The sequence below is a fragment of the Ixodes scapularis genome, unplaced genomic scaffold, assembly GCF_016920785.2.
Source record: "Ixodes scapularis isolate PalLabHiFi unplaced genomic scaffold, ASM1692078v2 PGA_scaffold2__306_contigs__length_199485367, whole genome shotgun sequence".
Taxonomy (NCBI): domain Eukaryota; kingdom Metazoa; phylum Arthropoda; class Arachnida; order Ixodida; family Ixodidae; genus Ixodes; species Ixodes scapularis.
The window spans coordinates 75,497,899-75,510,277 of NW_024609857.1; the positions used below are offsets into that span (position 1 = coordinate 75,497,899).

The 12,379-nt window shown below is 44.8% G+C and overlaps 1 protein-coding gene across 2 annotated transcripts in view; it reads right to left on the reverse strand.

Moving 5' to 3' along the window:
* Positions 1 to 12,379, reverse strand: part of LOC8051200 (E3 UFM1-protein ligase 1) — a 49,452-nt gene that overhangs the window by 14,865 nt on the left and 22,208 nt on the right. For both annotated transcript variants that reach the window (XM_029995627.4, XM_029995628.4), the window contains exons 12-14: positions 11,965 to 12,128; positions 6,859 to 6,995; positions 2,133 to 2,213 (exon numbers count right to left, since the gene is read on the reverse strand). In XM_029995627.4, coding sequence (XP_029851487.3) covers positions 2,133 to 2,213; positions 6,859 to 6,995; positions 11,965 to 12,128 — 382 coding nt within the window. The remainder of the gene's footprint in view (positions 1 to 2,132; positions 2,214 to 6,858; positions 6,996 to 11,964; positions 12,129 to 12,379) is intronic.

Sequence of the window (12,379 nt, forward strand, 5' to 3'; positions counted from 1 at the left end):
TGTGCTAGTTGTATAAAAGATACGCAGCCATATTCAAGGGCTACGACCAACTAGCGCTGTTTTAAACTTAGTAGCGCGTCTAAGTAGTCGCGAACTAAGAGAACAATCAGCGACTACAGAGCAATTAACCCTGCGGAATTCACGAGCATGAAGCGAGTGGGTGATTACCCAGTCAGGAGTAACAAGCGCAAGTGACATCAAAAGATAGGTCACGCATGCGCCTACTCAAACGTCACTGTGTAAATGGAGATTTTATCATATTAAAAACTAATATTTAAATGTTTAGAAGGAAAAAAAGTCATAATGAGAGACTGTAGTCGCTGATTGTTCTCTTAGTTCGCGACTACTTAGACGCGCTACTAAGTTTAAAACAGCGCTAGTTGGTCGTAGCCCTTGAATATGGCCAAGACAGAGTTTTAAAAAAAAAATAAAAAAGGCAAGGGAGTAAACACGGAAGCAGCATTGCCAGTGACATAAACAAATATGGAAGCGCCCATAATTGCGATCTTTCTCGTTGTCCAGTGCCCTGCTGAGATCACTTTAGCAATATCTCTGACCTCTGAACATGTCTATTTCCATAATATTTGCTACTCAAATATTTTCTAGATGTGTCCCCGGCTTTCCCAGGCAGTCAGGGCTCCTTTAGCGCTGGCGGTCAGCAGTGATAGTACATGTCGACCATCGCGCTGAGCCGCTAGTCACTCGCTAAGCACCGGCTAAAGTGGCCGTACACCCGACCAAGATGTTTTAGTCCCCTTCTAAGTGGCTCAGGGCGACTAAGCCCTAAACATAGTGAAGCACTTGGTGAATACCAAGTGCTTGCTTAGCTGTGATTACCACCTGCCACATTATCCATCTGCCACATTATCATTTTAATCCATGATGTAGTTAGTCAGCGGATAAACAGGCAGTAGTCACGTCTGGTGAATACAGCTGATGAAGTAAATGCCTAAAATAAGGTGCTGACAAATGCACATGTACAGGGCTGTTTGTTATATTATCTTTAGTGTTGTGAAAATATTTCAATTTTCAAATAGTAGTTTCGAATAATACACTATTCAATATTCACTTCAAGATGAACTGGGATATTCATATTTTTTCAAGTGTTGATCTCGGCAGGGTAGTCCCGTTGAGTGCTCTTCTTATCGAGCACTGGTGCACTGCAAAGAAGCAAGACCCACGAATCTCGCTTCCTCGGGTGTGCCTTCTCCACAGTGCACCGATGCTTGGTAAGAAGCACACTCCAAGGGGCTAACCCGCAGCAATCAACACTTTGAAAGGAGAAACATAACAGCCGCGTGCTTAGGAAGAAAGCTTATTTCCAAAGCAGGATAATGCATGTGTGCACCTGATGTATTTAAAAAGAAATGGAAACTTTATGAATGTTGATATCTACACTGCAGTGCAATTTTAAAAACTGAACTGGCATGCATGAGCATATGTTAAGCAGAGATGCCCTGACAACCTGTGTTAATCATACATGACTGAAAAAAAAAAAAAAATTACATATAGCAAAAATGTTTATAAACCCTCTTGATTAGGCATAGCTGGGCATCTCTATAAGCTTAATTTTGTATCAAATTCATTGTTTACTTGCCATCCCAATGTAGGCATTGGACTTTTGGAGGCCACAGTCAATAAATATACTAGTTAGATTAAAATCAACTTATCTTAGAAATGGAGAAGTGGATGCTTGGCAACAGCCTTCAGAAGTTAATCTGGGTTTTCCTTTAACTGTGTTGCAATAGTGAAAGGCTTAGAGAAACTATTTGATATTCGATTAGAAAGTATTCTGCCAGAGCTACTATTCCCTTCGAATTCACTTTGAATTCAGAATCTACTATTTGCACATGCCTAATTATTTTACTTTACAACAGTTACTGCTGCAGGTGCCAGCATGTGCAGCACATTAACTACACTCAGAGCATGCTACCTCTTGTGTTCCGAGCAATTTTGCAAAAAAGTGTATTGGCTCTTACGACCGTTTGGTCATGCCCTGTCCCAGGCAATCGAGTCAAGTCATGCCCTGTCCAGGTAATCAAGCAAGCACAAATTGAGGCATATTATGGGATTGTGTGCAGTGATGACAAAGCAACTTGTGTCCTAACCTTTTTAAGATCAATGCCGCTTACCTTAGCGGACAGGGATTGGTGAAGCTTTAGCACCGGTCCCTTGATATCTGCAGGAAGTTTTTGTATCCATTTCAGCCGCACCTGCCAAAAAAAAAAAAATTCCATGTTGAATGCCCAGTGGGATGGAGTACCAAAACCATTCGAATGTCGGCATTATCCATGTAGGCATCTCGAACAGTCAACACACACTTCCTGAAATTCAGTCTAGTTGCTTTGATAACTACTATTGTCCGAGCATATGGTGTGTGCACCACACCGATGGCAACTTTCTGATGGCCAAAGAGGGAAGTGGTTGGCAAGTGCATGACACGAGACTGGTGCACTCAAGGCACCAGCACAATATGGTTCAATAATTAGATACAAATGCTGGGTCAGCATTGGCCTCAAACACCAGTCCAATTACAGTGTAGACCGCATATAACGTATGTCGCGGGAGTCGCGAAAATCCGCACTATAAGCGGTACCGCACTATAACCAAAACATCAATTTTTCAGGCCAAAATACATGCCATTAGACAACTTACCTTTGAAAAAGAATTTACTTTATGTTAGATGAAAAATAAAGCTTAGTTTGAGGAAAGTCTTTATTTTACCACACTAGTACACTTTTCTCTCAAGTGTGTCACACATTTTGAAAGAAATGAGCGACTTTTGCCTGGCGGAGCCTTTTAACGGCGTCGCGGGTTGCGGACGGACGTTGCGAGCGTTCAGCATTGCTAACCCTAATCACTTTCCTCCGGCGATGAAAACGCGTGAAAATTCGCATCCTTTATACGGTACGCGCCAGTAATACCTTCAACTTGAGCACAGGCATGAAATGCTCCAAATAAGAAATCCGGGCGATGTTCGAAAACACAAATGCTTAGAAAGCACCACTGTAGTCGAAGTAAACAAACACAACGACACGGGCGTTTTTGCCGTCTTGAGAGTGCCGCCACAACATCGCCGCACAAGTAGGTGGATCTTCCCTTCTAGTACATGCTGGGTTATCATAGCGACACACAACGAAAATTCACAGTCAAGGATAGCGCTTTTACGCGGAACGATGAGCTCCACCACGCCGTCTACCACGTCGACGATCACAACCGACGCCATGTTTGCGGATAGAAGCAGCCGGCCAGCCGGCCCGCGACCGGCATGCAACGCGCGCGAACACTTCTCCTCGATCTGCGATTGGTCTGTCGTTGCGGTTATTTCCAACCGTCGCAGCGGAGAGTATGTATGATCTCTATGCAGCGGAGGGACGCACGCACGTGAACGACACGTGCGTACGTCCCTCCGTTGCTATGGCAACTGAAGCCTCTCTCTTCGCTTCTTCCCGCTTCTTAACATCCTCCTTGCCCCGCGGGTGCCGCTTGCGGCTCGCGCCGTTATCTAGCGCCGCACAGGGAAGCGTGCTCGCTGCGTCGGTCAGTCGGCACGGCCACCGGGCTGTTCGAGAAACCGCACTATAACCGGTATTTCCCTTCGCGCGCCTGCATTTTAAGCGGTATGTAAATACATGGAGTTCTATGGGAGGCGAACCGGTGGTTTAAAAAAGCCGCGTTATACCCGGTCCCGCACCATAAGTGGTTACGTTGTAAGTGGTCTATACTGTACTCTGTTACTACGAAATTGAAAGAAACTGAGCAAGAGGCAGATGGCAAAGACAATATATTTCCGTCTGTTGTTGATTTATAAAACTGATGGTGTCCGATGGAAAGATGGCAAAAGTTAGACTGCATTTTGAGTTACTAGAAAGTGCTGAATATCGGAAAAGGTCTATCGCAGCAACGGCTTAACAATTGAGCTACTCTCCAAAGGTCTTGGATGCAAACTCTAGCTGGTCCCTAGATGTGTGCGTTGCACAGAATGCTATTCCCTGTAGTTTTTTGTTACTTCTAGACATGCTACATTTCTTCCTAATTCTACATTACAAAAGCATGTTAAGTATGGGGAACATGAATGAATCTCTGATCTATCTGTTTTGAAAGTGCATATTTTTAGGGCAAGGTTTTCTGATTTGAGTGATATACAGTTGCCAACCGATTTTTCGGACTCTGAGAAGACCCCGAAATTGCCCAAATAAACAAGCGGTATGTCAAATTGATTTCAGCCCCCCCCCCAAAAAAAAATAACAAATTTCCGCGCATATTCTGCAGCGTGTTGGCCACTTTCCACTTGCTTGGTATGTCAAATCGATTTGAGCCCAAAATATCAAATTTCCGCGCATATTCTGCAGCGTATTGGCCACTTTCCACTTGCTAAGTTCTCGTGCAACTTCCGCTTTATATTGTTCACTTTTCACTTGTTTGTTGATCTGTTTGATCACAGTGCTGCGCTTTGTCGGTGCCTTTGTTGGCACCATTTGTAAACAACATTTAGTCCATCAAGCTCAGTTCAATACTAAGCCTATCGGCAAAAACCCTTCACGCTCAAAGACCACAAGAACAGCAGACGGCCGTTCTTGTGGTCGAAAAACACAGGCCACGAGAAGAACTGGAAGAGCCATAAGAATGGGCAGACGGCTGCCATGTTGGCTACAGCGGAACCGGATAACCCGATTATAGCCTCAACCCAGCTTGTTTATTGCATAGAATGTTGTATCGAGGCTACAGAGCAAAATCAAAACAACCAAAATGGCAGCGACTAAGCTCGCGGCTCTATTGCGGCGCTGTTTTGTCGCTGTAAACTGAGGAAATCATACAAATTATGTCTGATATATCGAACCATAGTAAGCTTTATGGTGCCCGAAATTTTGGTCAATGTTATACATTAACTTTATGAAGTGAGTGACGGTTCGACAAAAACAACCAAATAATTGGACGTGTCCGAAAAATCGGCGTCCAAAAAATCAGTTGGCAACTGTAAACTATACAGAGTTGGTGTTCATAATACTGTAGCGTAAATAAGACTGCTATGTTCCCAAATTGCATCACAAAATACCCATGCTCCTTGGGAAAAACCTCCCAAAATTTTTAGGGAAGGCACCAACACTTTATAATAACAAATTTCAATATGGTCAGCAGTAAGTGCACTGTGCCCAGCAAAAGAAAAACGGGTCTGTAAAACAAGCAAAAGTATCATGCATGACTATCTTTGTGGGCTCAATATTTTGCAAATCTTGCAAAGTGTAGATTTTGGGAACATTTCGCGAACACAAAATTTTACGATTCGGAGTGGTATGCTATGTATTTGTTACCTTGGGGTGATATATTTGCACAATAAATTTTTGGCAAAAAATTTCAAGTCGTGAAATTTGCAAAAATTAAGTTCTTTACAGTATGTACTTTCATAGCTGAAAGTACACATTTCAACGCAAGCTTGAGAAGGGCAGCAATCATCATAGGGTGGCCAGAACTTCTCAAAAGGGCCAGAGCCATAAACAGGAAAGCAGAGTGGACAAAGGACGGTACACACCAAGCTCGCAACTTCGATGCTCATTAATTCTCACTCGGCGAGAAGCAGAAAAAAACACCGGGTGATTTTTGGCTTTGTAATGCAACTTTGCCAGCTCACTCGAGTCTCCCTCACTCACAAAATTTTCCAGCGCATTGAACACAATTATTGGATCATGCACACACACTTTTAGCCCATTCTTAACGCAACTATCCTGTTTCTTGTTTGCTGAAAAACACCGGTAAGCATATTACAATTTGAGTTGCTTGTGCACCGACAAACAGTTAACCAGCCAATGTTTCTAACAATTTTGGCCCGCAGACGGGGGGTGTGCTCAGATGCCCAGGGTTGGATGACTCGCGCGAAAGAACGACAGCAGTCCGAAAGAAATGCCAAGAGGCAGTTTTACGTCAAGAGCCTCTTGTCGGAGCCTGTTGGAGTGTGAGACGCAGTGGACAGAGCGTGTGGAAAACGGAACCATTGGAAAGCGGCATCGTCGAGCAGAACCATGGCACCAACTCGTGGTAAAAGAGAACCAAACACTCTGAGCTACCTCAACTGATTGCGGCAAAAGAGTCTGCTTTTTTGTCGCTTTCTCTCGCACTCTTTCTCTCGGGAAGCCAAAAGTGTGCGATGCTTTACGCAATGCTTTGCCCCTGCCGGGTGTAACACGGAGGCAATCGAGGAAGAGGTTCAGCTAGCACTGGTGTCCAACCAGTCAGGAGATGAGCGCTGTGTCAGCAATTGGCTGGCAATCGGCTTGTCAACTTCCGTCGCTGCCACCTGACCAGATATGGTTACGTTGTAGCCATATAACATATTCTGCGTGAAAATATGCTTCGAGTCTTCCGAAGTGTTTCCGTCCACCTTTGAGGCTGATGACGCTGTCTTTTTGGCTCTCTTGCCTTTATCAAATTACCGATTACATAGAATATTTTTGCCTCACCGTTGACATCATTATAACGAGGGACTTCTGTACTAGGGAATGTTCGGCTCATGGTTGCGCATGAACGAGTGGCTCAGATCTGGTGAAGCAGAGCCCAAACTAGGAAGACACTTTTTTCAGGGGCTGGGACAGTCGAGAAAAATTGAGGAGCCGGAGGGACCCATAAGGGTACTCTGGAGAATTTTCCCAGAGCAACTTTATGGGTACAGCTCCCAGATTTGTGTCCAAAGGTATGTAGGAATGCAGTTTCAGAGCCCGCAGGCTGAGCCATAGGGTGGGGAAGACAATGGCAGCAAAGAGCCCACTTGCGTGAGCAGCAAAAATAATTTTTTAACCCTAGTGTGAACACAAATTGTGCAACGAGAAAACGATGAGGCCAAAAAGTGTGGGTAGCAGCCGGTACCTCCGGGGCCATGTTGGGAGGCACGTCGGCTTCCTTGGCCGCACCCTGTTCCACGGCCAGGTAACCCACGACCAGGTTGGTGAAGTCCGAACACAGCGTCTTCAGCAGATGCTTCCCGAGCACCGACTGCAGGTCGTCTGCGCAACCAATCGCGGGACATGAGAGAGTCAGCGTGACAGTTGTGCCACTTAAGAAGTGAATCTTGAAGCTTAGTTTTACTGTTGAAACACGTGACAGGGTCTCCCAAACAGTAACTAAGGAGATTGTAGTCTAAACAGATAATAGCCCCATTGATAGACCAGACAGTCACCAAACTAGTTGTATGTCATGCTCTTTTCTTCTATTTAATTTTCTAAAGTCTAAGTTCGGTAATTTCAGATAGTTTCCGCATGCTGTGGTCTTTCTGCTAAAAAATATTTTGTCAAATACTCTTTAACAAAAAAGTTGGGTAGGACACCTAGCAACATAAAAACAATAAATTTTTCTTATAATCTTTTCTTTTTGTGTGTTTTGATGCATTCAGAACAGTCACTTTTCAACAACTGCAAAGGCTGCCTAAATTTATTTTAATTATTAGAAAGCCACCAAACAAGGCACTCCTTGCATCACTGCTCAAAGGTCGGTGCAAGTAGAAAAAAAAGTCGCCCTGCCACTTTACTTCTATAATGCCAGCTGACCAAACGAAAACCAAGCCATTGTCTTGTTTATCTGCGTGGTACATGACCGTACAAAAACAAAACAACAGTATGATTTTAGGTCAGCTGGTGGATGCGCTTATCACTGCATAAATTAGCCCGAGACTAAACGTAAAGGGAAACGAAAAACTAACGAGTGAAAGAAACAGACTCAGCAGCTGCAATTATTTCATACACACATTATGTATCTTCTTTCTTTACAAACATTGTTCAAAGAGGACATGTAAGGTGCGCACCAAATAAATGAAGTACCCGAGCTTGAGACACTGCCTGTCCCATTTTTTTGTTTCTATCTTATCCTGCTTATTGATTCTTCATTCTCCTTGTCCCCTCGTCTCAATTATGTTGCAGTGAAACTCACTGCATGCACTAGGTGAGAATTGTTGCGATTTAAGGAAGAGGCCCAAATAATGACGAAGTCGACGGAAGCCTTCGCTCCAACGCAGTGATGTGATTGGCCTAAGCCGTCTTGGAGCACATTTAGGAGCAGCCAAAACAATGTTTTGGAGCAACAAAAGTGGCTTTTGGAGCAGCTGGAACAGTCTTTAGGAGCAGCAAAAGTGGCTTTTGGAGCAGATATTCTTAGAACAAAAAAAATATTAATTTCAAGTGCTGGACAAATGAAGGACATTCTGCTCGCCGCAATAAACAAATTATAGTGAAGTTAGACCACCTGGGAGTCTCTCAACATCTTACTCAGGGATGGGCAAAATACATGCAAATATGTATCAAAATACAAATACAAAATACTTCGTCAAAAATGTATTTAATTACCAATCTAATTATACATTTCCAAAAAAGCATTAAGTACAAGATAGAAATACAACCAAATGTATTTGGTCTCCTCCAAATACTTTTTCAAGTACATTCCTCAAAATTTGCGTCAGCGACTTCAGGGCACCTGCAACGGGTTTCTGAGTATCTCATTTTAATTTTGCATCGCACACTCGGGAGTTAGTGTGCGAGGCTCTAGTAACCTAATAAAAATATAATCACAAAAAAATGTAATCAGCTTGGACGTAATAGGTGAAAAAAGTACAGAGCTTCAAGCAGCTTTTTTTGTTGATTACATTTTGGTATAGACCAACAAAGAACTGAGACAACCAAGACGCGCAGCACTAGCTAGAGAATTGTTTTATCGTTGCAACTCGCACCAGTTACGAAAATCTGGACAATCCGCGCATTTAGAATGTTCCAGGCTGGAAAGCATCGCAAGTTGTCACAGGCGCTTATTTAGCCAGTCTGCCTGTGAACGTCGATTTCGTCACTATTCTTGCCCTGGACTAGCACCGTAATCACAAAGTCACTAAACGCTTGTGCTTGACTGAGAGACACTGCATTCGGTGCAGAACATAGTTTTCTTCCTGCTCTGGACAGGGCCTTCAAAATAAAGCTGGAGGAGAAAAAGAAAAAAGCCCCATGGCCGAATAAAAGATGGAGACTATATCTTACATCATTCATAAAAACAAGAATTGTAACTTTGACAATAACATTTATTTAACGTAATAGAGGCAAGTGCCCGGGCGCCCGCGGGTGCCCGCGGGCGCCCGCGGTGAGCGAGACGGGCACCTGCGGCACCCGCGGTGAGCCGGGCACCCGCGGTGAGCGAGACACAAACTGCCGCAGGACTGGTGTATGAGGAGATGAAGAGTTTCTTGGTTTGTTGTTGCCGTTGGCGTTGAGATGAAGAAAGAGCAGCTTCGGACACGTCTTAGGATAAGCAAAATGAGTCGTGACAATAAATTTGAGGGATGTATTTTCGCCCACAAAATTGTATTTAATTACAATTGTATTTGAAATACCCACGTTTTAGTATTTAAATACACACATCAAATACATTACCCAATTCGTAATTAAATGCAAATGCAAAATACAGAAAGTATTTGAAATACTGCCCATCCCTGATCTAACTGAAATGCCTATGACAGGACACATTTTGCAATTCTTCAGTTATATGATACATATATATGTACCCGCTATAGGTAAATAAGAATCAAACTGCACATATTAAAATTTATCTGAAAAGGACCAGCTTAGTAGTAAATTGCACAGCATTAGGTGTACTAGCTCTATGATAAATGGAAGCAGTCTCCAATCAATGAAACACGTAACTACTGCAGTGCAGGGCGAAATTGTCGCGCGTGCGGAGATGGCTGTTCGATCTAAACCATGCCACTCCACTCCATCGCCAACTGCATCCCAAAATTGTACGCAAAATGTAACTGTTCAGCATGCGACAAAAAACAGTCCAGCGGCACGTGCTTGCCAGGCCGGCAGGCAAGGTACAAGCTAAACACACAAAAAAACTGAGCACATCGATGCAAGACATTGCGAGCCAGCGTCACAGAGTTCTTGTAGCGCTTTGTGTAACGGCTGAACTCGAGACAGACAAGCACGCAGTGCGTATTCAGCGTGCAGACATTGTCTTCTTTGCTTTAGCTCACTTCTCTTCACCAACTTTCTTTTGCGGCAGATTTTTCACGCACGGGGGTCCCTCTCAAAAGAAAGCCTACCAAGAGAAACCTAGGTAATCAATACTTCGACACCGCAGTCTTGGAGCTAGAGGGATTTTTTGTAGCAGCGTATTAAACAAGAACAGGAATGTTATGAACATGCGGCGGTCTTTGCCTTTCAGTCTAGGAAGCGCCATATCTGCAGCGACGTGGGGACGGCAACACCCGACGTCGCGCGACCATGGTGACTGGCAGGCAGGGACCAACAAGAATTTTCCCATGGCTGTTGCTTTCAGGAACGACTGCTTCAGCTCACAAACTAACTCCCGCCGCGCAAAAACGGGGTTTCGTTTCACAATATGACGGAATGGCTGGTAAACAGAACGCTAGCGTCGGAGCGTGCGCAGATGCCCGCGTCTATCGTTGAATTTTTTTTTAAAAAGACGCGAGGCAATGAGAGCACGAAACGAGAGACGGCGGGAAGAACCATGCAAGACCGGGTGAACGATTGATGCAGGGTACTTTGTGTCGGGCGGCCGCTTGCGCCAGCTAGCTTACGCGTTTTCAATTACGGTACTCAGTTTAGTTTTGGTTTTGAAAAGCGACCAAAATTGATCCTTTGGCGCAGGCTTGGCACAGATTACCCATATTTTGGCAAAATGTAGCAGGATGTAGCAGGGTTAGCCCCTTGGCGCAGTTTGGCAGAATTGGCGCAGCAATCACATCACTGTCCAATGCGGTTGTCTGTGCAAAGACACAGACACTATTGAAGGGACAGAGGACGACATCGAACAAAAGAGTAATGCGCCTGTCAAACAGCAGGTCCTGCTACCGACGCGTCCGGGGCCTCTACCGCACGGGCGCCTTTCGTCGTCTCTTTGTTCCAGATGTGCCACTTCACTGCCTTTTTTTAAATGTTTGGCATTTAATGTCATTTTCATCTAATGATATTAAGCGACTGGTGAATTGGCTTGCAATCCCGACTGTGGGCGTCACAAGTGCACCATGCTGGGCCAGGAGTGGTGCACGCTGACTGGCCGATCAGATAAAGTCATTAAATAAAAATTACAATAAATTTTGCTGCATGGTATAGTAGCTGAAAGAATGAGAATGGCAGGGCGCGTCTTTGGAACGCCCGGCCTCCAGCATGCGCTCTGTGCCCTCCGCCACATTTCTTTGCAGCGTTTGTGCTCTTGAGGTGCGCGAGACGCCACAGCGCTGTTGATATAGTCATGTGCGAATAGTGGATTCTGGGTTCGAAGCGATAGTGGTTTTGGCTGAATAGTTTCAAATCGAATATCCAGTAGTTTCTCCGAGCCTTTCACTACTGCACCATGTTTAAGCGAAACCCAAGCTAAGCTCGTGAAGGTTGTTCCCGAGCTTCCATGTATTTGCTTCCAAGCTCGGTTAATTTAATATAACTATATTTGTAAACTATGGCACGTTAGACACAAATTTGCTGCAGCAATCCTAATTGAAAGAATTTCTACCTTCGCTCGCAATATGCAAATAAATTTTTCTTCCATTTCAAACTTGACAAAAAGAAAACAAGCATGTATGATGAACGCGAGTTGTTAAGACATCACAGCCTAACATGTACTCTCGCATAATTGCGGCCGTTGGGTGCGCCTCTCACCGAACATCGAAGCACTGTGGGGAAGCAATACCCATGGAGCCCGCAAGCTCCGCAGGTGTTTCTTCCCCGCAGTGCACAGGTGCTCGGTGAGAAGCGCACTCGACAAGGCTAACTAGCTGCAATCAACACTTCGGAAAGTACTATGAACATTGCGGGTCATCTCGAAGAGAATATCGAATAGCATATTATTCGAAACTACTATTAGAAAATTTGAATATTTGCGCAACCTTATGTCGATGGTAGAAAGCGGGACGACCGAAGTCCTTGCCGTTCTCATTTCGTCAGCAAGTACAGAGGTGTAAATACGTAAGACAGTACTCACCCGGGAGCAGCTTGAGGCCCTTGTCGAAGAGCTGGATGCTGGTGAGCAAAGTGGCCAGCTTGTCCTGCAGCTCGGCGTGGGTCTTGCGCCGGGCAGCCCCCGAGGCGCTCGACGACGTCAGGAACACCGACCGGGCCACCTCCTGGTACTGCCGCGTCAGGGGCCTGCACAAAGGCCCGTTTCGCCATTTCTTAGTTCCGGACGTGCCGCTTTCTCTCCCTCTTCAAAATGTATAGCATTTATAGGGCCAGCCCTTAGTGCTTTCGTGTTTGAATCCAAGATGTAGCCTCAATAGGCCATGCAGCGCGAAGCGTGCAGTCGCTGATTCTAGCACACTCCATGTGCAATTGGCGACTGCTCTTGGAGCTGAGACTTCCCTCCATGAGCGCTTGGCGGAACTATGAAGGCTCTTGCT